Source organism: Mus caroli, chromosome 10, assembly GCF_900094665.2.
Source record: "Mus caroli chromosome 10, CAROLI_EIJ_v1.1, whole genome shotgun sequence".
Classification (NCBI taxonomy): domain Eukaryota; kingdom Metazoa; phylum Chordata; class Mammalia; order Rodentia; family Muridae; genus Mus; species Mus caroli.
Window position 1 is genome coordinate 69,004,987 of NC_034579.1, and position 25,528 is coordinate 69,030,514.

At 53.0% G+C, this 25,528-nt stretch overlaps 2 protein-coding genes across 4 annotated transcripts in view; one reads left to right on the forward strand and one right to left on the reverse strand.

Moving 5' to 3' along the window:
* Rsph14 (radial spoke head 14 homolog) overlaps positions 1–25,528 on the reverse strand; it is a 76,668-nt gene that overhangs the window by 20,106 nt on the left and 31,034 nt on the right. The window lies entirely within an intron of this gene.
* Gnaz (G protein subunit alpha z) overlaps positions 1–25,528 on the forward strand; it is a 50,089-nt gene that overhangs the window by 10,268 nt on the left and 14,293 nt on the right. Inside the window, exon 2 of the mRNA XM_021174092.2 lies at positions 14,076–15,279. Coding sequence (XP_021029751.1) covers positions 14,557–15,279 — 723 coding nt within the window. The 5' untranslated portion in view covers positions 14,076–14,556. The remainder of the gene's footprint in view (positions 1–14,075; positions 15,280–25,528) is intronic.

Below are 25,528 nucleotides of genomic sequence, written 5' to 3' on the forward strand. Positions count from 1 at the left end.
CTCCTGGTGAACAGGCTCTTCTCCCTCCTAGGGTCCCCGTGGGGTAAGCCCAGTATTCTCTCATGGCTAGTACCTCACAGTGCCTCGCTTCTTCCTTAATCCTATCCTGAGTACTCCTCCCACTCCCCCCAGAGATTCTCCTGGGTGTTCGCCTTCCACTGGTTATTGTGGAAGGACACTCAGCTCAGCCTGTACCTCTTATTTAGTTTGGTTCGGTTTGGTTTGGTTTCTTTTCGTTTCGTTTCGTTTCGTTTCGTTTTTGAGACAGGGTTTCTCTGTGTAGCTCTGGCTGTCCTGGAACTCGCTTTATAGACCAGGCTCAAAGATCCATCTACCTCTGCCTCCCAGTGCTGGGATTAAAGGCGTGCTCCACCATCACCCAGCTACCCTCTTCCTCTTACGGACCTTCCAAGATTGTTATTTATCAGTGTTCAGGAGTAACCAGAGTTGCAGACTCTCATAGGAGCGATCTGTCGATCTGTTGCTGCCCGAAGAACAGATACAAGGGCACCAGGCTGCTGGTCTTAGGCAGATCTCAGCACTGACTAAATGCACATTTCCGGGTCCTTCTCAGGCCTGAGGATTATTTCAGGATATACAGCAGGACCACACCATCTGTGTGAGCTGAATCAGAACAGGGCCGTAAACTTAGACAGGTCCAGAAGAGGGCTGCGAGACCGAGCAAGGAGCGGAAGGGAACAGGTGGATAAGGGGCTGCTTTTCACCTTCCAAATAGCAAAGAGGAGGAAGGGGCCTTCACAAAGAACCAGGACTCAAGAACTCATCTGGAGATGCTTGGGGAGCTGGTGAGATGATGGGTGTCTTGCGAAAAGGCAAGGGCGGGAATCTGCAGAGGGCCAGTATAGTGTCATCTGGTTCGGTAACCGGCCCAGTGACCCAACCAGACAAACCAGCAGTCAACCTTCTCCGGGCCACAGTCCCCCGAGGCAGCACACCATTTAATGTGACTCTCATTAATGGCCCTACCTCTCAGCTGCCTTTTTTTTTCCTCCTCCATAGGTCAAATTCTTCATTTTTATCTCTTCAGTCCTGGCCAAATTTCCTTCTGAGTCAGTGCTCTCGGGTGAAGCTCTCACCTCTTGTCTGGTCAGCCTCGGTGGCCGTGGGCCAGAAGATGATACATGTGGCTGGCCAGAGTCACAGAGATACACAGGAAAGGGCCTCTCTGCTAGTCCATGTCACCTTCCTTTAGCAGTAGGACGCTAATAGGCTGTCTTCACCTGCCCTGCTGGAGCGGAGCCATGGGTTGGGTTAGGGGCCATCTGGGGGAGCGGGTACTGGATGCATACTCCTGTACTTCCTATTATCTACCTGGGCCCTAGCCTCAAAACAGAGAGAATAGAGCATGAGACAGGAGAGGAGAGGGGGACAGAGAGAGGGGAGGGGGGGATGAGTAAGCTTGGAGGAGCCAAGAAGGGGAACCTACTGCTGATTTGCAAGTCAGGAAGGTTATATGGAAAAGCTAACCCAGTGGCCTGGGCCCTAGTGACTTTTGAGTGGTTGAAAAAACAAAAACAAAACAAAAAAACAAAAAAACAACAAACATAGTCATGTTTTTCTTAGCCAAATCAGTAATGCCCTGCATATTCTGTCATAGTTTCAGGCATTTGCAGGGCTGACGAGGAATGAAATACAAAGTCCTTCGCAAGCCTTATGAAAACTGGTAAGCAGAACCCCTCCTTTCCCACTCTGACAATCCAGTCCGTTCCCTGGGTATAAGGGAGTTCTCCGCTCTCTCTGTAAAGCACATCACACAGGCCTTGTGTTCGTGGTGGCTCCCGGGACAGTAGGTAGTCCCTGCAGCAACGCCCCGGCACTTGCTCTCCCTCCCAGCTGCGAGTCAGCTGTGTTCTTCCCAAGTGCCATCCTTACTATGATGACATCCTTGAATATTCCGTAAACAGGTAGGGTATGGGTGTCAAGGGGGCTTCTGTAGAAACCACAGCAGCCGGTAAATCCTCAAAAGCTGGGTGTAGCTTGGTCTGGTGTGGGTAGAGTCTGTTTGGGCACAGGGAGCGATAACAGCTACTTTCTCACCACACTGGTGCTGGGGTAAGTAAGCTGGGTGTCACATGAGGTGTGCACGGTGTGGTTAGGCAAGGATGTTCCCGGCAGCTGCGGGACGTTGAGCCTGAGCCTGTCCTCCCGGGACGTACTTCTGTCTGTGACTGACAAGGAGGCATTTAAAGTGCTCCGACTCCATTCCTTTGCTCCCTTCTGTAAATCGGCTTCTCATTAAAGCAGCAAGCCAACAGCCCCATCTCTGATAGCAGTGCGCGGTGATTAATGGGTATCAGAAATGCATCTGTAATAATTTATTACATTTAGAGTTGGTCTTCTCCGTTCCTGGTGGGTTTGCTTGTTTGTTTGCATAGGGGAGATCCTTCTACTTGAGATGTGTGACCCATGATCTACAGCAGGCACGAAGTCACAGAGACAGAGGGGGTGGGGGCAGGGTGAGCTGCTTGGTGATAATATATATGAGTTTCCAGGAAAGGCCAACCTGAAAACCCATTTCTCCGAGACAGGAGAGACAAAGGATTCATGAAAGTTGCCAGGCACCGTAGGAGAGTCTGGGAGCAAGCTGAAGGGAAGAGATGGCTCTGGCATGGAAACTGAGAGAGGAAGGTCTGGGAACCAGTAAGAGAGGAGCTTAGGCAAGGACCAGGAGGAGAGAATGGTATAGGATGGGGGCAGAGGATGCAGGTCTAGAGCCCAGGGACTAACAAGAGTACGGAATGAAGGCTGGAACAGAGACCAGGAGGAAGAGACTAGTTAAGGGCCAGAGAATCAGGAAGGGAGAACTTGTTGGTCTGAGAGCCAGAAACCAGGGAGAGGAGTACACGGGATTGAAGAACAGCCCATTGTGGAGTGTGTGGTAAGCACACAGCTGCGTCAGGCAGGGAGGGCTGGACAGTGGGAGAGAGGGCAGAGGCTTCAGGAGGACGACTTTTGCCCCATACAGAAGAAGGAACTAGAAACTTTAAGTTTGGGGTCTTTGTTGGACACTCCCATTCAGAAAGGACAGGTGAGACGTCCATCTAAAGAGGAATATAGAAAGCAGGAGCCAAAAAGTCAGGAACACAGAAAGAGGGACCCTGGAATCTCACCAGAATCAGGTCCCAGAACAACTCAGGAGTGTCCCTGAGCCAGCGGAGACCTCAGGGCTTGAGGTCCCTACGGACTATCAGTGTTTGATCCCTCCACCACAGGCTCCTAAGCGAGGTCACCTTAGGTAATGCACTCCAAAGAAAGCCCTGGGAAGCTTCAAGCTCTGTGCAAACATCTTTTGGTGTTGGTCCATCTATCCATCCATCTGTTCTGCAAATCTTTTCACAGAGCACCTGCTTTGAAGGAAGTAGAGCTGGCAGCTGGGGGGCGGGGGGATGGGGACAGAGCAGTAGCCCAGACAAGCCCACAGTGGGGGGATCTCAGGGAAGGCAACACAATAGTGGAGTTGGGGAGGGGGGACCCTGGGAGGGCCAGTCTGCCCTTTCTTCCTGGAGCAATGTCCAGTACTATCATGGAGCTAGCCTCATGCACACTTTCCAAAGGGGTCTGAAAAATATCACATGTGTTAGGTAGGCACTGTGGGCCTGAAGGGTGAGAAAGGTGGAACTAGAGGTTTTCTGTGGGGTAATGGGAAGGAAGAGGTGGTTTGCACAGGCCCTCTTCCCATGAGGGTATTTCCTTGGAGGAATTACCTGCTCTGTCTTTGTCCAGTGTCACTGGCATTAAAGCAAACAGAGGTTTTCATCTCCTTGGGAAGACGTGGCTTTTCAGTCCCAGAATGCATGTCATATCAAAAGCCTAAATGAACTAGGGGACCTTTCCAGCAGTCAGTCCACACTGGGTGAGGGGAAAGGCACAGAGGAAGCCAGCGTAGGGTTTGTGTGCACGTGGCCCTATACCACTCACTCACCACCGGGTACTGAGCCTTGAGAGCTGCCCTTAACCCTAAGGCTCCATGAGGACTGAATAGCCACTGTTCATAAAGGACGTTTCAGCTGGAAACATGCGCCCCTGTCACCCAGTTGAGAGTAGGTTCTGCTCTGACTTCGCTTGCCCCAGCCTTCCCAAGGTGGCGTCCATCCGGCACCTAACGCTATAATGTGGTGGGGCCGTGATGCAGAAGTGCCTCCTCTACCCAGAAAAACTGCTGCTCTGGGAGCCTGGCGACACCTGTGGTGTCCCATATGGCATCCATTCCTGCCACAGTCCTCCCCCAAAACACTCAACGCATCCACCACAGTTTCCTGCCTGCGGTGCTAGCCTCCTCTAGCCTCCTCAGGAACCTTAACCCTTCAGAGGGCCGCTCCCAGACTTTGAACCCTGCCCCAGCGTATGAGTATAATCTCCCTATCGCCAACAGTCCCCTGTTGCCGTGAGGTCAGCTCTGAATGTGTCTTCAGCTGTTCTTCACTAGTCTCTGTTCTACATCCTTCCTTGTGTCCCTTCTGCCACAGTGCGTCAAGAATGGTCTGGTTATCTCCTTGGTACAGAAATGGAGCCCAGTCAACCCCTTGTCCCCCTGCTTGGAGCAGAGCAAAACACAGGGGCTCAAGTCTGAGAGGGCAGAGAGGACTTGTTGATCCACTGGTCACATGGATCAGAATTGAGACTAAGCCCTGAAGCGCAGATGCAGATCTAAGATGCTGAGGAAAAGAGCAGAGGATATACCACTAACCACGCCAGTGCAGCTCAGCAGAGAAGTGGGGGTGAGGAGGAGTCCTCCGGCCCAAGGCAAGGGGTACAGTGTTGATACCATGGCCCAGTAATCCGATTCCCTCACAGTCCCAGCAGAGAGGGCCCAAGCCTTATGTGCATCCCATTTTCCATTTTCCTTTCTCTTCTTTTCTTTTTTTCTTTCTTTCTTTTTTTTTTTTTTTCCGAGACAGGGTTTCTCTGTGTAGCCCTGGCTGTCCTGAAACTCACTCTATAGACCAGGCTGGCCTTGAACTCAGAAATCTGCCTGCCTCTGCCTCTGCCTCCCAAGTGCTGGGATTAAAGGCATATGCCACCACTGCCCGGCACATCCCATTTTCATTCTCAGAACGCAGTGGCTCCAGAATCCAGCTTCTCCTAGCAAGGGACAGGTGTGGCCACCAAACCCTAAGTGGTCACGGGCTGGCCTCTTCCATAAGGAAGGTAACCCTTTTTACATCTCTCAATCCTTTTCCTTCAAGGAGAAAATCCCAGTTTGATGCCAGTGTGGCTCTCCCCATCCAGCGGGCACTAATCCTTGTTGTTTAACAAACAGCCAGTGACCTTGCCTGGCCCTTCTGCAGACACGAGTCCCCAGGCTAGCAGCAAAAGCGGTTTCTTCTCGCTGTTGTGTATTCCAGATCATTTCTGTGATGAACGACTCTGGCTTTCCACTCAAAGTTCTTAAAGTATACAGTTAAGTTTTTAAAAGGATAAATCCATTTCAGGAAAAACATTGCAGCGGGTTATACCCAGATGTGGCTAGATTAGGAACATGTAGCGTGAGGTACAGAGGCTGGGGGTGGGAGGTGATGAATGTTGAGTTCTGTTGACTCTCCTGAGGAAGTCACCCCCTCTCTAGACCTCTACAAAGCCATAACCAACCACCACACTTACTCTTACACATGCATGGGCAAGAATGATCACACACAGGTGTGAGGGACGGGCGTGGAGATACCCACCAAGTCTCTGTAGCCATAGGCTTCTGGGGCCAGGTTTCCTAAGTATCTGTTTCCCCCGGCCACTCCAGCTGCCTGAGGAAACCTGCTCCTGTTATAGAGGAGCATACACGAGAAAGCGCAAGCTTGGTTCCAGCACCTTCTTTCCAAGCCCGCTGTCTGAGTTCCCTAGACACTCCAGAGGCCAGCCCAAAGCTGTCCGCCACTGTTCAAGGATACACACATAGGAAATGGATTCTTAAAGGGTCTGCTGAGACCCTGGACTGCGAGCAGGCCGTTCCACTAACAGGTAGAGATAAGACTACATCCAGATCTGCCTGAGAAGAACAGCCTCCACAGCCATGGGGTCTTTCTTGGCTTCTCTGGTCGACCTCATACTAGGTGAAGGCAGAGATGGACAGAGAAAGGAAGTCCAGCCAGCCTGAGGGTCAGACAGCACGAAGACTCCTCCTGCAGGCCAGGTCTGGCAAGGGCTGCTTAGCCTCAGCAGGAGAGGAATAAAGGAAGGAGCATCTAGTGTCTGGCTGAAGCAGAGAGCACGCGTCTAGTAAGGCAGGCGTGAAGAGGCAGGAGAAATAGCTCCTCATTAAGAGGGGAGGACACATATGATCAGTAGCAACCACAGGCACAAGCCTTTCCTTCTTCTTCTTCAGTTTCTAAAATAAAAGCATGGCAGGTGTCCACTCAGCAAATTCAGTTCCAGGGGTAAACGAGAGGGCCCAGTATTCATTAATGGACTCATCGGGATTTTTTTTTTTTGACACAAGGCTTACTAGGTAGCTCAAGCTGGTCCAGAACTCATGACCCTCTCGCCTCAGCCTCCTGAGTGCTGGGACCAAGTGTCTGTAGCTGCAGGCTTCTGGGCCCGGTTTCCCTAAACACCTCTTTCTCCTGGTGGCTCTAGCTGCCCAAGGAGGCATGCTCCTGCTGTAGAATAGGCAACCAAGCCCTAGCTTGGTTCCAGTAATTTCCCCTCAAGCCGACTGACTTCTCTGAGACAGACATTCTCAGAGGCTAGCCCAAAGCTGTCCTCTACTGTTCAAAAATACACATGTGGGGCTGGAGAGATGGCTCAGTGGTTAAGAGCACTGACTGTTCTTCCAGAGGTCCTGAGTTCAATTCCCAGCAACCACATGGTGGCTCACAAACATCTGTAATGGGATCCGATGCCCTCTTCTAGTGTGTCTGAAGGCAGCTATAATTGTACTCACATACATAAAATAAATAAATAAATCTTAAAAAAAAAGAATACACACATAAAATGGATCCATGAAGAATCCATTCATGGCATGTGTGTACAGACCACCTCTCTCATCTGAGAACTCATAAAGATGAATGAGCCCTCTTGTCCTGGGAAGCCTCCTGGCTGGTGAGCTGGGCACTCTAAGGCCAGCAGTGCGTGAACTGTCCAGGTGCCTGCCTCAGGGAACCTCAGATGCACCGTTCCTGCTAGCCCTTGCAGACTGAGATAGGGGATGGCTGTGGACCTGGAACGTTCTCCTTTCTGCCTGACACCCATATTTGGAAGAAGGGCCTGGTGAGCTCAGCTTGCCACCACTGAGCAGCATCCTCGTTACCACAGCATGGGTGCCAAGGGAGCAGAAGAGCCAGAAGGGCTGGTAGGGGCAGGACTGAGGGACATTCCCATCGAGGGACATTTGGCTCCCAAGGGAAACATCAGAACAGGCCAGGGTCAGGCAGGTGCAAGCATACCAAGTAGCTCCCTTGGATTAGAAAGGACTCTGTTAAGGGGGCTACTGATTGTACCTTAGGCTACTCCCCACACAGAGACAGGAGACACCCCAGGCCAGGGCTTTCACTTGGGGTGTAAGACAGTGGAATTCTTCATGCATTCAAGGTGTGTGTTATTTGGGGACACTTAGTAGCCCAATGGTGTGTCAGCATACAGCCTCACTGTCTTGACATACCCTGGGCTTGGCTACCTACAACCTTTTTGGGTTGTACTCATTGTGGCTAACAGTCTTGGGTCTTGGGTCTTGGGTCTTGGGTATGACCAATTCTCCATCTGAATAGCCTTCTGGTGGCCCAGGTTCAGCATAAGGCAGGCTTTCCTGAGAGACTAGCAGGGATGGTAGCCAGGGGTTTAGACAGGTAGGAGCCAGGCTGCTTGTCTGTGGGATGCTAGGACACGGTAGTAAAGGAGCCTGCCTGTAAGCTGATAGACAAACCTTCCCAGCTGGCTTGGAAAAAGGTGCTTGGTGACTTGGGTCCTGGTTGCTTTTCCAGTGCTCTTGTGGAGCCAGCTCTCAGACTTCAGAAGTAGTTCTAAGAGAAGAGTTCAACGGCCCATCTCTGTCTTAGTGGGTTCTAGCAGCAATAGATGTGTATTGTGCTGTCAAGTCCTATGTCTGATGTGGTGGGTGGGGAAGGGTCACACCTCTGGGGACTATAAGATATAGGGATAGGCCAAGAGCAATGTTAACTAATATAAAGGGTCCAAGATGCAAAGATCCCCAGAGACCTAACACTGTAACTGTGTCTCTGGCCTGGTTCGGGTTGTCACTTCATATCTCTTCCAGGACAGAGAGGGCCATATTTAGGAAGGGGCAGCATATAGTGAAGGTAGACTGATCAAATGATGAATAGAGATGCCCGGCTCCGAGACTCTAGACCGTTTGATCTCAGCCTTCCTGCTCTGTAAGCCTTTCATACAGTTTCTCGTGTTGCGGTGATCTCCAACCATAAAAGTATTTTTGTGGCTGCTTCATAACTATAATTTTTCTACTGTTATGGATCATAATATAAATATCTGATATACAGAATATCTGATATGTGACACCCCAAAGGTGTCACAATCCACAGGTTGAGAATACTGCTTCAGATTCAGATAGGTAGTGAGGATCTTGAAGAAGATGGTTGGCATGGACTGAGAGTTTTAGCCTTGGAACTGGAAGGAGTGAGAGCTTTTAATACAGGAGCCCCGGAGCGGGATCAGGTTTGGATGCTGCACACCAACAGTCTTTGTACAGTGGCATGATGGAGGCCAGCGTGGAGCTTGTAAAGAGCGCAAGGTGGGTGGGGAGGAGCCACAGAAAACTGCTGAGCATCATCAGCCTGGGCAATGCCATCTTGTTATACATGCCTCTAGCTCATGCATCTGAATGAGGGCTGGGATGGGCTTGCTGATGGATACATGGAGGGCTGGGGTGGGCTTGCTGATGGATACAGTCTGCATATCTGTACTGAGGTCCCACACTCCACACTCCATGGTCGTCAGCACCATGCTTGCCACTCTCAGTATCTCCTCTTCAACAGTGGCCCTAGCTCTCAGCCTTGCTGGACAGTCCTAGGGATGCCCCATCTCCTCCCTACCCAGTCATCACCCCTCCACTGTCATGCAGCGTTGGCCTCAAAGAACCACCTGCCCTCTCTAGCCATTGCATCCACCTGCCCCTTAGCCCTGTCCCATGTCAGGGTCCTCTCCCCTGGAATCTGTGTGACAGAGCTATCCCCAGTCTGTTCTAGCTTGGTGGTATCATCCAATCGTTTGTTGGCTTTTGATTTGCCCTTGGATCTTGATAGCACCTGTCCTTCCAGCCACACTCATGGCTGCCTCCAGCCTTGCCCCGGCATCCCCCTCATCCTCAGACACCCACCTGTCTGCCTGTCCCACCACTTGCTTGCCATCATCTAGTCATCTATCACCTGCTAGGAGGCCAGCCTTACCTGCCTTTGCAGACCTGCTGCCAGTGCACTCCACCTTTGACCCGCCCTCCCACCTGGAGCTCCAGATTTTTTTTTTTTTACAATAAAGCTCAGCACCTTGTCACTTGCAGCTGTTCCTGCCCTGTCTGTGGTCTGACCTCTGTCGTCTTTACCTGAGGACATTTAGGGATTTAGCCTTTGCCTTATTTGGTGTACAGACACCCCGAGTCCCAAGCTCAAAACCACTGCTTCATACTTCTGAGATGGTCCTACATCTGAGATGATGTACTGGCCGGTTTTCCAAGCCCCATTCTAATCCGCTGCACCACAGCTGGTCCCTCTTGTCCGTGGCCACCTTGCCTTGAGGATACTGGGATACCATGTGGAACAGCACACAGACACACACCTACCCTATCACATGGAACAGTTGCACAGATCTACTTAAGCAGGGACACATGCACGCTTGTCCTGCATGCACACACACACACACACACACACACACGCCCCAAGCTCCAGATAGGCTTCTCTCCTACCATGCCTGTCCCTCTCTCCTCATACTTCCCTCATCTCTGATATCTCTGATAAGGCACTTTGACCTCCCTTCAGTTCCACAGTGAGTGTGGTTCATCGTCCTTGTCCACACCCACACATTCCAAGCCCTTGTGCAAGGTTCTCCTCTGCCTACTACTTCTGTTATTTCTAGCCATACCCAAAGGCACTGTGCTGGTTCGATCCTGGGTATCACCCTGGGGACCCATGAGCAGTTTCAGGTCCAGGAAACATCAAAACACGTGGTCACCCACTGAGCCTTCACCTCTGGTCAAATGACATCGAGGTTCATTCTGAGATTTGAGGAGTTCCTCCAGGCCCAGTAAAATCCAGGTAGACTTGACATAGGGACACACAGGAGCCCAGCCTCGGCAGGTAGGACTGGCTGAGGTTCCATTTAGAGCATAGCATCTATCACCAACTCCCAGTTCTGTTCTACTACACTCCCGTCACTCAAGCGGGACCAGACCCCACAGAGCTACTCAGAGAATTCTGGGTAGGCTCATCAGCTTCTTTGCTTCAGGTCTCTGATACCCTGGGGATCTAGCAGAGGATGACTCTGGCGGGGGACCCAGCCTCACTGTGACAGTTGCTGCCCTACATATCCTCCACGACAGGAGCTCATTGCCTGGCCACAATCTCTCTTCTATTCCCTCCCGTCCTCTAGCAACCAGTGCCTACTTATCAGGGATCACCTGACCAGCCCTGGGCTCTAGGTTTCTAGACAGCAACAGATAAGGCTTCCCTACTGTCAGCCTGCTGCCCCACCCCCTGCCCCCAACCTCCCCTCCCAGTTCCCCCACAGCCTCCTGGTGGTGAAACTCATTTCCTGAAGCACAGATCACATGCCCATAAACAGAGAAACTCCTTCGCTATCACTTGAGACCAAGAGGCCAGGCTGCTTCTCCTTATTCTCCAGATCCAGGGCTGAGGAGGGGGCCACCTAGGCAGGAGCAAGATAGGGAGGGCTGTGCCATGCTCAGGTGCCCACACAGACCTGCCTGCTCTATTGTCAGGTCCACCAGGGGCCCCGCCTTTCTCCTGAACCCCCTGGCTTCACCTGTCTTCAGGAGATCTGTGCCTGGCAGGAGACACTGCAGAGCAGACAGACACAGTGCTGAAGCAGAAGTAGCACAGAAGGACTGAATGGAGGCGACACCTCCTGCTCGGCAGAGTTCCAGCAAGAGACACCTAAGACAGGTAGTCAGGGAGAGCAGTGGGTCCTAGGGCAAGCAGGGCCAGACAGGCTCACTTGAGCCATGCTGCGGGAGTGGCGGGACCGGGTATACACTGCCAGGAAGTGGACAGACTGAGGCAAGGGTCTGCCCCACACTCCCTTCAGGAATCATAACTTTGGAGTCCTCTACCTAGACTAGGGTCACACATCTAGACTAAACCACGTGCTAAAAGTATGGTGACTGTCGCCTGTCCTAAGGGCCCCACTTTTCTCCGTAGCAAACACTTTGGGAGGCTCACTTGCGGTACCTTGTTTTCTGGATGACTTGCCACTCACACCATCCACATAGAGGAGAACTGGTGAGGCTTGGTTGTAACTTTGTCTTTTAAAATGCTGGAAAGAAACCGGTTTTAACAAACAACGCCCTCAAGACAGGCCCTAGGAGGGCAGGAGTTGCCCCTTATGCTGAAATGGCCATATTAGTACATACCCCCACACACATCCCCACACCCCAGCAGCTGCTAGAAAGGCTTCCTGGGAAAACATCCCCACACACAGAAGGCTGAAGGTGGAACACACCTTTGTACTCTAGGGAGTGGGGGTTGGGGGAGACTGTCAGGGATACAGTGAGGACCAGGAGCCATTCACATTGACCCGGAACCTCTGCTTACTCACAGACCATGCAGAGAGGCTCAGACAAGCCCTAGTGTGATGAGAGTGTGAGAGAGAGAGAGAGAGAGAGAGAGAGAGAGAGAGAGAGAGAGAGAGCGCCTTATCAATGCCATGCCATTTGCTTACAGTCCTTCCTAGTGGAAGTTCCTTAAAGGAAATGTACAGCAGAGACCTCCCCCAAACTCTTTACTGCTGGGAAGTGGCAGCTAGACCTCTGTCTAAACAGCTGTACACATGTGCCGTCTGTGTGCCACCACCATGGAGCGGTTGTGTCTCAAGGCTTCCGTTCTGAGACATCTTGGCATGGTTTGAATGACACCTAATGACTAGTCTGAGCAGCTCTGCATCTGTGGTGTCTCTAGCACACTCCCTCGTGGCTGCCCCGGGGGTGGGACCTCGGAGCCGTGGAGTAGTTCTTTAACTTTACCTGCCTCCCCTTTCTCTTACTCAGCATCTGCTCGAGGGCCCACTGTGCGCCAAGCACTGCGGACCCACTGTGCACTGCTCCGCTCATGGCAGAGGTAAAGCCAGGGCAAGCAGCGCTGCTCACTTAGCACCTTTTGCCGGTGGTTCGGTGGGGTGGGGCAGGGCAGGGCAGGGCAGGGCAGGGCAGGAGGTCATGTATGTGGCACGTGGGCTGGGGGCTGCTGGGAAGGCAGTGGTGAGGAGTGGGCTGGGGAGTGGATGAGCTCTGGCTGAGGAGGTAAAGATACCTAGAGGCTGTTCCCAGGGACAGAAACAGTAACTGTTTCTGGCTGGTTCTTATAGCGTACCAGGCTCTGTGCTAGACTCTCAGTTCCTCCTCCTGTACACCTTTGAGCATGGGGGGTGGGGGACAAGCTCAGAGATGTGGAGTAAGTTGCCCAAGGTGCTGAGAGGCCACAGGGTACCTGACGAAAGGCCGTGTGAAGACAGGGATTTACACCCTGAGAGCATCAGGTGGTGGCAAGTGTGGACTCAGGGAGAGAGGTAGCTTCAGAGATACTGTTGGAGAAGGTGGGTCCAAAGGGTTGGAGAAGACCAGAGGCCACGGCCACTGGAGAAAGTCTGAGCTGTGGGCCCTGGGGCTTGGTTCCAAGCACGGCCTGCCGTGGCCAGCATGGGGGAGGGCCCGAGTCAGATGTCTGAAGAGTAGCGTCGGTGGTTGGGTAGGCTGAGTTTCAGGTGCCGGTTACACGAAGGAGTGGAAGTGGAGAGAGGCCCTTGCCTGTGTTAGAAACTTGTCTGCCTTGGGCCTTCCATCCCAGAGCCTGGTATCAGGGAAGGGGACATTAGATGGGTTTTAAAGTACCTGAGGCTCAATAGCCAGGCAAAGACATACCAGAGGAAAGAAGGAAGGCAAGAGATAGGCCATGGTGTGGGGGTGGGGCACCCTGGGCTCCCAGGCAGAGGCAGAACTGAGCCCCCTGCTGGAGGAGACCTGCCCCAGCCACCCAGAGGGTCATGTTGAGATCTAAGGGGTAACCTTGCCCATGGTAGGCAACAGGTGTCACTGGATCCAGCTGTCAATACAGCTGTTCTCCATTAACGCTCAGGCCCACAGAGAGCCTTCGAGAAAGACTCACCCTGAGCCCTTCATAGGACCTGAGCACAGCAGCCACACCTGGACTCTGAGTCCCAGTTTTCTGAGAGCCTCCCCACCGTTTCTTGCCTCCCTAGACAGGTTATCTCAGTATTGTCCTGATTTGCAGGCCTTGGCCATCCCCCAAGACCATTCCTGTGCCGAGCCATCGCTGGTGCAAGACTCCATGGTGCCCCCATCGGCTGATTCCCCCTGGAAGGAACATCAGGGCCAGAGCTCTATCCTGACCCTGCTCTACACATGCATCTGGCCCTAGGATGCGAGAGATGGTGGAAGTCAGGAGATACCCAGTTTTCCCTGGACTTCTTCAGGCAGGGCTACAGCCAGGACTGTGCTGTGAAATCAAGTGGCACTGAGCCCCCTCCCTGTCCTGGGGGAGCGGACACCCACAGCAGGGTTGTACTGTGGAGCCCCAGTCAGACAAACAGATTCAGAGAGGACAGAGTCAGCCAGGTGTAGTAGGCAGGAAGACATGGTAGAGGTGGACGCAGCGTGGGGTCAGCGGGCCAGAGTCTTGCACAGCTCACAGTCTGCCCTGCACCTGGCCTCAAGCAGATTGCAGAGTTGAAGGCATCGGCCAAGCATATTTGTTTTGCTGTGGGCTGGGCGCTCACCCTGAAGCACTTAAAGGCCTGGGAGTTGCTGAACTGTTGTGCTGTTTTCTGAGGCCCAGCGACAGCTCCCTTCCGTCATCCAGCCCGAGGTGGGCATGGGAGGTAGCTCATGCTGTTCTCTCTTTCCTTAGGTGAAGGGCCGGATGCAAGGCAGGGAGCCGGAGCAGCCTGAGGCAGGGGGGCCTCAGGGAGCGCTGGGCCCTCCAGCCGTGCTTAGAAACATCGCCACAGCAACCAGCAAGCAGACAGCAGTAGCCTGGGCAGACGCAAGCGGACAGCTTCCTACCGTGGCAGAGTACAGGGAATGACTACGGCAAATCAGGCCACACTGCTGACAAGGGAGGTGGAGTGTCACTAGAGGGGAGGGTGTGGTCTCTGCCCCACTGCACCAAGCGCCATGCCCACAGAAGAGGTACTGGGGCAGGGATTGCTCTGTGACACGGCCTTGCCCCAAAGCCAGTGCTGAGCACGCCCTGGTCAGCTGCCTCTCTCGTCTGCCCGTCACACCAGCCCACGTTTGAGCATCCCTCGTTGTGACCATACTGTTTGGCGAGGGGGAGAGGCACCCACCCTGTGTTCTGCACCTGGGGGGTGGCCCGCTGCTGCCGGACCATGGGATGTCGGCAAAGCTCAGAGGAAAAAGAGGCAGCGAGGCGGTCCCGGAGAATTGACCGCCACCTGCGCTCCGAAAGCCAGCGGCAGCGCCGTGAAATCAAACTTCTCCTGCTGGGCACCAGCAACTCGGGCAAGAGCACCATCGTCAAGCAGATGAAGATCATCCACAGCGGGGGCTTCAACCTGGACGCCTGCAAGGAGTACAAGCCCCTCATCATCTACAACGCCATCGACTCGCTGACCCGAATCATCCGGGCCCTGGCTGCCCTCAAGATCGATTTCCACAACCCTGACCGTGCCTACGACGCTGTGCAGCTCTTTGCTCTGACCGGTCCAGCAGAGAGCAAGGGTGAGATTACACCTGAGCTGCTGGGTGTCATGCGACGGCTCTGGGCTGACCCGGGGGCCCAGGCCTGCTTTGGCCGCTCTAGCGAGTACCACCTGGAGGACAATGCAGCCTACTACCTGAACGACCTGGAGCGCATCGCAGCACCCGACTACATCCCCACGGTGGAGGATATCCTACGCTCCCGGGACATGACCACGGGCATTGTGGAGAACAAGTTCACCTTCAAGGAGCTTACCTTCAAGATGGTGGACGTGGGCGGGCAGAGGTCGGAACGCAAAAAGTGGATCCATTGCTTTGAAGGCGTCACAGCCATCATCTTCTGTGTGGAGCTCAGTGGCTATGACCTGAAGCTCTATGAGGACAACCAGACGGTGAGTAGAGCCTAGATTTCTACTGTTGGTTCCGGGGAAGCAGGTGGACTTGTAGGAGCAGAGAGAGACTTTGGTCCAGGGCTGTTACTGAGCCTTGCCCAGCCACATGGACGGCGCTGTTAGTGGTTCCATGAGATGGGATGAGCACGCCCCTTGTTTTATGTTGGGGGGTTGCGGGGTGAATGTGGTGTGGAACAAGGTGAGTTCATGCATGACACCGGACTTCAGGGGCATTCTCGTTGAGTTATGAGTCCCAGTGCGCAGGGTCATGATGGTATCCCATAAGACCTCAACTTTCTATGACTCCTTCAGCCTGAGGGACATCACTTTGACCTAGATGAGCCTGCTCTGACACCTTCCAAATGGCACCACAACCCCTAGACTCCACAGGGCTCAGCAGGCAAGGACCCTCCCTCCTTTATCAGCTATGACGACGCCTCCCCCAACAGATAGAACTTGGGAACTTTCCTTATAGTGCTTGTTGGCTCCACTGCCCAGGTTTCCACGTCACCTTGCCCTCAGTACAGTGAATACGTGATTGTGCCTGTGCCACTTGCTGAGGAAATCCAACATAAGGCCTGGTTGGGCGTCACTGGTGGTCCATGTGGCAGTGTAGCAGACCCACTAAGCTCAGCAGGATATGTAGGGCCTGAGAACGGCAACACCCCCAGGACTCCTTCTTGCTCTGAAGAGTCTAGCGAGGATCTGGTTAAGAAGAGTAAGTCCAAGGTGCCAAGACCTGACCTTGGGCCTGGTGGATAGCTGTAGGTGCCAAGACCTGACCTTGGGCTTGGTGGGTAGCTGTAGGGCCATTGTTGAGGTTCTTTGAGTCCCTTATCCTATGCTTAAAACCAGTGTGTTGGAAGGGGTGTCAGGGGCATGAAATAGGACATAGGCAAGCTGAAGGAGACCTAGGTCCAGTGGTTAGCTAGGAGATCTTGAGAGGGGGCTTCTGAAGAAAAGGTTAAGCAGAAGTAGGCCTTTTGCATGGAGAGGGTAGGCAGTATGCTCAGATCCGCCTGAGGCAGAAGGCTAGACTTCCAAGCTACCTACACTCTTCCCAGGAACAGCTCTAGAGGAAGACTGGCAGTCAGACAAATGATAGAGGTCTGCTCGAGGGCTGTCTTCCGTAGTGGAGCTACTGTGCCAGGCAGAACCACTAAACGTAGACCTAGAGCCTCCCTTTACAGCAAATGCCCCGGGAACTGGAAAATAAGAATCTCTGAGTAGGGTTGCGGATGCCTGGAGCTGTGGTACCCAGAGGAAAGCATTGATGCCAGCGAGGAATCCATAGATGTGTAGCCTCCACCGTGCTATGAGACAAGGGTCCAGCCTCTCCACTGTGGAACACTGGCCTCTAAGGTCCATGATAAAGATGGAACGTCTTCCTCCGTCTGGTCTTGTTAAGGCAAGTGGTGACTACTGTTCTTCTGAGTTCATATAAGGACGCTTAACTTTGCACATGTGTCCCAAATTCTTTGTGGAAAGCTGGAGGCTCTGGCCACAGTGGTGGATGCCTGTGTGTGCTTGACAAAGAGAGAACCTATAGCCTGATCAGATGGCCATGAAGAAAGAGGGCAGGATTCCCTTCCCCTCCCCTCCACCATCCAGGCATTCTGGAAACTGCGCCAGGTAGTGATAGAATCCCCAGTCAGTGAGGGGATAAGCTGTAGATAGGGGTGGCCCTGTTGCCACCCAGGGTCTGCCTTGTACCCAGGCTGCATCTGTGTGTGATTGAGTGACATTCTAGCCCATCCGACTTTTCCAGCTGTTGCCACTCCAGCAGCATGTGAGGTTCTAACTAGAAGCAGCTTCCTAACCAATTGCCGAGGCATGGCTGAGGCCAGAGTTTGGGGTTGACCAGTTATCAGGCAAAGCACACTTCCTTCCTGGGGTTGGTTGTGGGAAAGGTATAAAGGACAGTCTGCCAGCCACACTGTAGCTGCCAATCACAGAGGCTCTCTATAAATTCTGTATACTTCTGCTGACCAGAAACAGCTCATGGGCCTCTCACGCCTGGACCTGACAGCCTCACATACCACCTGCAGGGTGAGCATGGCAGAGCCCCTTGGGACCAAGCTCTCTGTCCCATCTTTTGCAGGCTGTGCCCACATACCTGGATTCAACGGGCAGGGTGCTTGATCCCTGAGTCTCATGACCGCCTCCCTCTGAATCTGTCATCAAAAAGTAGCCCCAAGATTTCCAGGTTCTGCCTACCCTTAATCCCATCGTGTTGTCTTCTCTGCTATTGCTGCTGAGGGCTTCTTGTGCTTACAGTACCCCTGTCCATCCTGTGGGTCACAGCCCCCTTCACTATCCTTCCGTACATCGGACTAGCGCTTATCTCAGAGGAAGCTTCACTGGGTGCCTCCCCTCATTATAGCCTGCATCCTGCCCACTCCTCATTGAGTACTTTGTCACAGGGTGGATGGATCAAGTTTCTCATGTGAGCAAGAAGCTCCTGCGAACAGGCCCTGGGAGGCCTGAGTGGAGCTCTGTGGCCTCCTATCTCCAGCCTTCCTTCAGGCTCACCCCTGAGGGGATTTCATCAAGGCCCTCTTACAGGAACCAGGCTGAGTCTGCCAGGGTATCTCCTAAAGGGAAGGGTTTGCAGCTGAGCCTACACACACATTCACTCTCATTCATATCTCGCTCTCTCCCTCTCCCTCTCTCCCTTTCTCCCTCCCGCTCTCCCTCCCTCCTCCCTTCCTCTCTCTCTCACCCTCTCCCCTTCTCTCCTCCTATCCCTCACACTCTCCATTTCTCTCTTTCTCTTTCCCTTTCTCCCTCCCCTTTCCCTGTCATCCCCACGTGCCTGAGGAAGTAGTGTTATTCACCAGAAAAGGAAATTCTTGATGGAAAACCCTAGCACAGCTGGAAACTCACTGGATTCCAAATGGTTCTGACCTTTCATGCTCCACCAGTAATATCTGACGATAGGAAACAAACAGGCTGTGGAGAGAAGACAATGCCGCCGTCCTATCATTCCTCCCACCAGCTGCCCTGGCTGTGCTGCCGGCAAGGAGCGCCTCTCACCTCTCCCTCCAGACAGACACTGGGACAGTACCCACCCCCTTCACATCCTCCCCAGAAGCCACCACCTCCTCCTCCTCTTCCTCCTCTTCCTCTTCTTCCTTCTAGAATGCCCTAAAAGTCCCACCCCTAACAAGGACTCAGCCGAACAGAGCACACTTTTGCAAAATCTTAATAAAGTTTGGGGCCAGTGCCAAGGTTGTGTACACAGCTCCTCGGAGCTCGCCTTCCTCCTCTGCCTGCAAGGTCCTTCCTTGCCTCTCCTCTCACTGAGGCTGATGACGACCCCTCCCATCCCCATGCCTGGAGAAGGAGCCATCGCCCCATCCCCTCCCCCCCAGCCCGCCTGCTGATTTCTGCGTCAGCATGTTGCCAAGGAGAGCTTCAGCATCTCCGGGCTCCTGGGCGGGCAGGCGAGGGAGCGGGAGCAGGAACGCAGGAGCGAGCGGGCGAGGGCTGCAGTGAGCACAGGGCAGCACCTTGGAGGTGCGGTACGGTTTTTCAGGACATCCATGGAGGGCGGCAGCAGGCACATGCAAGGAGGGAGCGTGCTATGTGTGTGTCCATGATTCATATGCTCACACCCAGGATCTGACAGGTCTTCAGACCGACCAGGTCTCTAACCTCCTCACGGCCTTGCCAGGCAGGCAGATGGAGACTCCAAACGCAGGTGGGCTTCCAGTGCTTGGTCTGGTATGCCCCCAGATACCACCAGAGGTTGAACACATCCCAGGGACATGGGGGGATTTCTCCTGTGTACTGCCCCCTGACTGATCTTGTAAGCCAGCACTGGACTGCCCAACTCCCTTCACATCCTCCCATCTTAGGACCTTCAGTGAGCCAGCTCAGGGGCCCAGATGGACAAGGGGCAGAGGCTTTGTCCTCCTCAGATAATAACAGAGATGGGTCACGCAGTGGCCACAGGAGGGTTGTGAACAAAAAATAAAGCACTGGCCCCAGAAGCCCATGGTTGTGACCTGTAGACGCCCTCAGTCCCCAGTTCTTCTGCCATCTAGCCTCTCCCTTTGCAGATCAGCTAATGGACACTGGAAGCCACTTTATGGTAGAGGGACACTTTAGAAGGGACAGATTAAAAGGCATAGCTGGAAAGTGCCAAATGTTCTCTTACAGAAACTGCCCCAGTCCCATAGCTGCCTGCTTGCTGTGTGCCTACTGCATGCCTGCTGTGCTGATGAGACAAGGCCTGATTGGGGTGGGGGTGGGGAGACTAGGAGCTACAAGTCAGCATAAGCCAAATTCTGCTAGCACACATTGATTGACATATGGGGGACAGTCACACAGCTACTACTTAATTCTCACAAGCCCTTACCGCTGCCAAAGATACTTGCCCCCTTTCCAGCACTAGTGACGTTAGTCGCCAGGGTTGTCCCGCCATTTGCTTTCATGTGGGATCATGTTGGCCACCTGAGCCCTACAAGTTAGTCTGAGCTTCAGGGAGGCTCACCACTTCCTACTCCCTTTGCAGATAGCTGGTCAGTACTACTGAGCAGACCAGCCAGATGCAGAGTGTTACCTTGGGTGCAGCTTCTGCAGGTGGGGGAGTCTACAGCAGCCACACTCCAGGCAGGCAGCCTAGAGTAGCCCCTTGTCTAGGGCCTGGGGAAAGTAGCCCCTTTCCACTTCTGGATGGGTCAGACCCAGCATTCCAAGGGCAGGCCAGTATTCACACGGTCTATGCTGTAGCCACAGGCATTCAGCAGACACTGTGGAGTGGGTAGGAGTCAGGGAGGCATGGGGAGAGCTAGAGACCAAGGACCCTTTAGCTTGTGTGAGGGAAAGCCCAGTGGTGCTCACCTCTGATGGGTGCCCCCTAAGGAAGGGAGGAGTCCTGAAAACACAGTAAGGACCTGCCCCTGGAGCAATGCACTTTATTATGTGTGCACCCAAAAAGTGTGTTTAGTGTCTTTTTAATGGAATCTAAGTCATGTGTAGTAGTAACTCATGCCTGAGGTCTCAGATCTCAGGAAGCTAGATTAGCCTGAGTTCAAGTTCTGCCTGGCTTCTAAGATATCCTGTCTCAATATTTTATTTTATGTGTATCAGCATTTTGCCTGAGTGTATGTATGCATCTTACACACATACATGTGTATTGTGTTGTCAGAGGTCACGAGTGGGGATCAGATCCCCTGGCACGAAAGTTACGATGGTTGGTGAGCCACCATGTGGGTGCTGGGAACCAAATCTGAGTTCTCCTGTGAGAGCAGTAAGTGATCCTAACCATTGAGCCATCTCTCAAAAATGTTTTAAGGAGTTTAAGCAAGGGATAGTGACACAAACCTGTAAAGCCTCACACTCAAGAGGCTTAAGTGGGATTATAATGTAAAGGCTAACCTGGAAAAATACTTCAGTCAATGTCGGTGCTACTACTATGGTAGTGTACACCTAGAGGGAGGTGAGTCTATGAGTTTGAGGCCAGCCTGGTCTACATAATGTGTTCCAGGACAGCCAGGGCTACAGAGTGAGACCCTGTCTCAAAGAAAGAGAGAAAAGTGGGGGTGGGGGTGGGGAATATTGTGCAAGGTGCCCACAGTATGACAGGTGGAGCTGTTAACAAAGCTGGTTACATTTCTCACAGGAAGGGGTTCCAAACGGGAAGCAGCCAGGTGTGTACAGTAACCCTTCTTGCAGCATACACAGACGAGATTGGAAGGAACATTACAGGTTACTTAATGTGAGGCATTCCATCAGAATATCTGCGTCGCGTGTCCCAGTACTGACAGAGTAACTTAGGGAAGGCTGATTTTGCTTCACGTTCTAGAGTGTGTGGGCCAGGCAGCAGGAGACAGAAGAGCAGCTTGTTCACATCTTGGCAGATCTTGAAACAGATCTTGGGCAGAAACTAGAAGCAGGTCCCACCTTTAGGGCATAACTCCCGCCCCAACCACCAAATTCTGCTAGCTAAACCATAATCCGAACTGTTCTACAACCCCCTAAAACAGCCCTACCAGCTGGGGATCGAGTTTTAAAGCATGTGTGCCTGTGAGATATTTTATACTCAAGCCATAACCCTCCCCTGTCTGTCACCCCACATCCTATAGGAGACTCAAGTGACCATCTAAGCTGGCCTGCCCCACAACAGTCAGTAGTAGGACCCCAGGGAATCCTCAATTCAGTATGTCCCCACTGCGCCTCCTCCTCCTGACCTAGTTAGGGACATAGCTCCAACAATAGCATCTAATGTTTAGAATCATGCCAGAGAGGCTTGTGGACCACATGCAGTTAGCTTATGATATCCACAAATCACGACCCTGGGATGACAGACAGGGGCTCAGAACTTGTGAGGTGGTCATGAGTCTCAAGGGCTGGTGGTCCCCTCGATGGCACAGACCTGAGAGACTCTATGGGAGTGAAAGGCAGAGGGGGCCAGAATGAAGCAGGTGTATTAGTGAGCAGGACTCAGCTGTCCATACTGTCTGCCTAGGCAGTGAGCGGCGGGAGTCTTCTCCCAAGACCCCAGGCTTCACCTAGGCAGTGTACACTCTGGAGAATGGAAGACACACTGGCCTGAGGCCTTGGGGCTTGCCCACAGGCCTTTCAGATACCTGGGCTGCCACCTTCCATCCGCTGCCAGAGAGACATAGGCTACAAACACACACATCAGTAGCACCTTCTCATGACCCTCTCTTCTTGTCAGACTAGGTGCTCCCAAAACCAAGGCCCTCCTGGCAGTCCCTGTTTATGCAGTGGCTCCTTGCCCTTGGCAGATCCTCAGCAAGCCTGGGCCCGGAGTCTGGGACTTGCTTCCCAGCCCACCTCACTGCCTCCTGCACCAGAAAAATCTGCATGGCAGAGCTCTGCATCCCTAGCCTGGCCTTTGTCATCATCCCATTGCATCCTGAGAACTCCCCGCTGTAACTCGGCTTTTCCTCCATCACGGCTGATCATATGTCCTCCTGTGTCACTGGCAACCGTTCCTTGGGTACGGGATGCCAACTTTACCATCCCATCATGTCCACCATGGTATCTCTCATATACCTTTACAGAATGCTCAAGAGAGACAATCATTGTGGCCTTGTTGGCCACACCACAGCAGGAGACAGCCAGCTTATGGCCTGGCTTGGGTAGGAGGGGCCTCCCTTACAATTTGGCTTGTCTATTCCTGATAGATTTTAAGGAAGAGGGAGAGGGTGTCAAGTACCTGTCCCGGATACTCACTCCTTGCCGAAGAGCGCACCAAGCCCTGTGTGGGCCAGCCCAGCAGCTGGGCCTGGCTTTTACCAGCCTGCAAGAGTTAATTTATCTTCAGGAAGTTTTGAACTGACATCACAGTGATAGCTTCAGGTCAGCCAGGTGTCAGTAGTTACATCACAGGAATTGGCCAACATTACTCATCAGTCTAATTTCCCATTCCCACCCAGCCAGCTATTATGTACCAGCAGTCTACAGACAGGTCACTCTAGTGGGAAGATCCCAAGAGGCTGGGCGCAGCAGATAATGAATGCTAAGGAGATACCCCTTGCGTGTTTTTGAAGAGCAGCACTGCGTGCTTGTCTGCATCTCCCTCTGTAGTTCCTTGGAGATGTCCCCTGCCCCACTGACAACACACCATTTCCACCGACACTATCCTCCTGGAGAAGGGTCAGCTGCCAGAGGGTCTCTTGCCTGGCCCTCATGGCTGCTCTCTTCGCACAGGCTTAACAGAACTCTGCTGCGAAGAGAAACTGCTATAGAACTGAGTCCTGCTTTCTCTCTGTAAGCTAACCCGAGGACCATCAGCTCAAGCTGGGCCCACCTTGTATCCTCCTCCATCTGAGAGAGCCAAGTCCTGTGGCTTCATTCAGGAGAGTAGTCCCTTGAGAATGTACAGGGCCCAAGCCCAGTGAGCTCACGGAATAGGGACACAGCAGTCACCATGTTTTTCCTTCCTCTCCTGAGTGACTTGGGGGTGGCATTAAGTGGCCTCTGGGAGGGTCTGCAGAAACCTCCTAAAACTGAGGTGACCAGGGCCAGAGCTGTACAGAATGATCAAGGCAAAGCAGCTTCTGCCTCCCGTCCACCCAGCTGCCCCGGCCAGTGGGTAATTAATTTCCTGAGCGCATTAGCTCTGCTCATTATGCATACATCAAAACAGCTCTGGGGCTTAAGACACAGATTATTATTGTTTTAAAGGATTCGTATAATCCAAAAACAAAAACCAATTTTCCCACTTAACAAGAACAGACTCCGAGGTGATGAGGGAAAGCCCAGGGCCTCACTGGCTTGGGGTAGGGGCTCCTGGTGACCAGGGTACATTATTAGAGCTGCCAGGTCCTTGACTGGCCGTGAACGACAGAGTAGATAAAGAATGGTCAGGGTAGTAGGTCCACCCTGCTGGACAGAAAAGGATCCTGTGCTGCCAGGACAGTCCCTTCTTTGCCCTCTGTGAGGCTCCCTGGATAGCTAAAGGAGACACCCATTGTTGGTGAGGGTATACTGACAGCTCTGAACTGGGCAGAGAGCAAATTCAGGCTAGCCAGGACTATATTAGCCCTCATCCCTTCTTCTTTACACTCCTTAGTGAATACCTCTTCAGCTCTTGCATTATATCTAGTTTAGTAAAATACAACTACTGTGTGCCCTAGGCCCTTGGGGCCTCATGACCTGAGGTCTTCTGCTGGATAGTCCTCAAAAGCTACAAGCTCTGAACTGGGAGCTACCTGGGGCCTACCTGAGAGACCTCTTAGCTTTCATGTTGTGTGGGTCAGACGACCCCCATCTCAGGAACCCAAAAGCCGCATCCTCCTCCAGCCCTGTCTGTACCTGGATCACCTCTGGTTGTGTGAGCCTGACCCCTCAGATTAGGCAGAGCTGAGAAAACAAGTGAAGCCTGGGGGTTGCTCAAGCAAAGCCACGGTTAAGGCAAAAGGGGCGGGCATTCTGGAGATGCTAAAGTGGCAGCCCGTGGCTTTGATGTGGATTCCCACACACAGCGAGCAAGACACACTAAAGAGAAGGGATTGTGTCTGAGAGGCTCTGGACGTAGCTCTTGCCTCTCTCTCTGAATCTCCCCTGTCTTAAGCACAGGAGGCAGGAACATGGCGGCAGAGTTTAATATTGTCTCCGGCTCCATTGCAGACTTAGTGAAGACAAGCTTAACCTGCCCTTGTGTGCGAAGGTGAGAAAGGTACTGGGAGACGATGAGGACAAAAAGCCTGTAGTGTAGCACTTTGCTTTTACACGGCCATGGACAGAAAGGCACGGTCATTGCCTGGCATATGGCATGCCTATAGCATAGCGGCAGACTTAAGCTACCCAGTCTGGACTTAGCAGGCCCAGTGCCATATCCTGATGAACAGCCTGGCCTATGGACCTGCCCTTACCATGTGCTGTGGCTGCTCTGCCCAGGGCCCTGTTGCCAGGGCATCCCTGCCATCTGCCTTCTGCAGCTCAGAAGGCCATCAATGGCCTCGCCTGCGCTGCCCTGTTAGAGCTCTTTCCCTGGCCCGCTTACATCCAGACCATCCCAGACGACTCTCAGTGTCAGCCCTGTCACTGGGTCATGGTGATTCCTTTGCCTAGACTACTGTCCTGGCCTGAGTGGTACCCTGGGATTTCTCTTGTGTTCTGCAACACTGCCTGGTCTGGAAGGATCAAGTCACGTGGGGATACGGGGTTGGATGAATACTGGCACGTGCTAAGGACCGTGGAGCACGTCCATGGAGCAGCGATGTTACACGACGGGAGTTTTCTCATCTACCTTTTGTTTCTTTAACTGCTGCCCATGACATACTCTGTGGTTCTCAGAACATTCCAGAAGGTGGCTGCCTGCAATATAAACATGGCATGGCCTTAAGTCCAAGCCTTGACCACTGTCCAGAAGGCAGAGTCCTCAGTGTTGGCCCAGGAATCTCCCCAACCACTTAGGCCCTGAGAGAAAACAAAGCAGACAAGGCCAGGAGTCCTTGGTCTGTGGCCACTGTGGGTATGACCCTGCTGCTGGAAACGCTTGCAGGCGACCACCATGCATCAGAATCCCTGCACGACCTGGCTGCTCTCTGCCTGCTGCGTGTTGACTAAATCATTGGCTAAGAATGTAGAAGTCGTTTTCTCCTCTAGAGCAAGTGACCAAGCAAGGCAGGAAGCCTTGTCCTGGGTGCCTCCATCCTGCTGTGAGCGCTGACCTCTCCCCCAAAGAGACCATTTTAAAGCTGAGATCTCCTACCAACTTACTGTCCCTCAGCTCGGCAGCTGCTGCAGCCAGAGCAGGATATAGTCT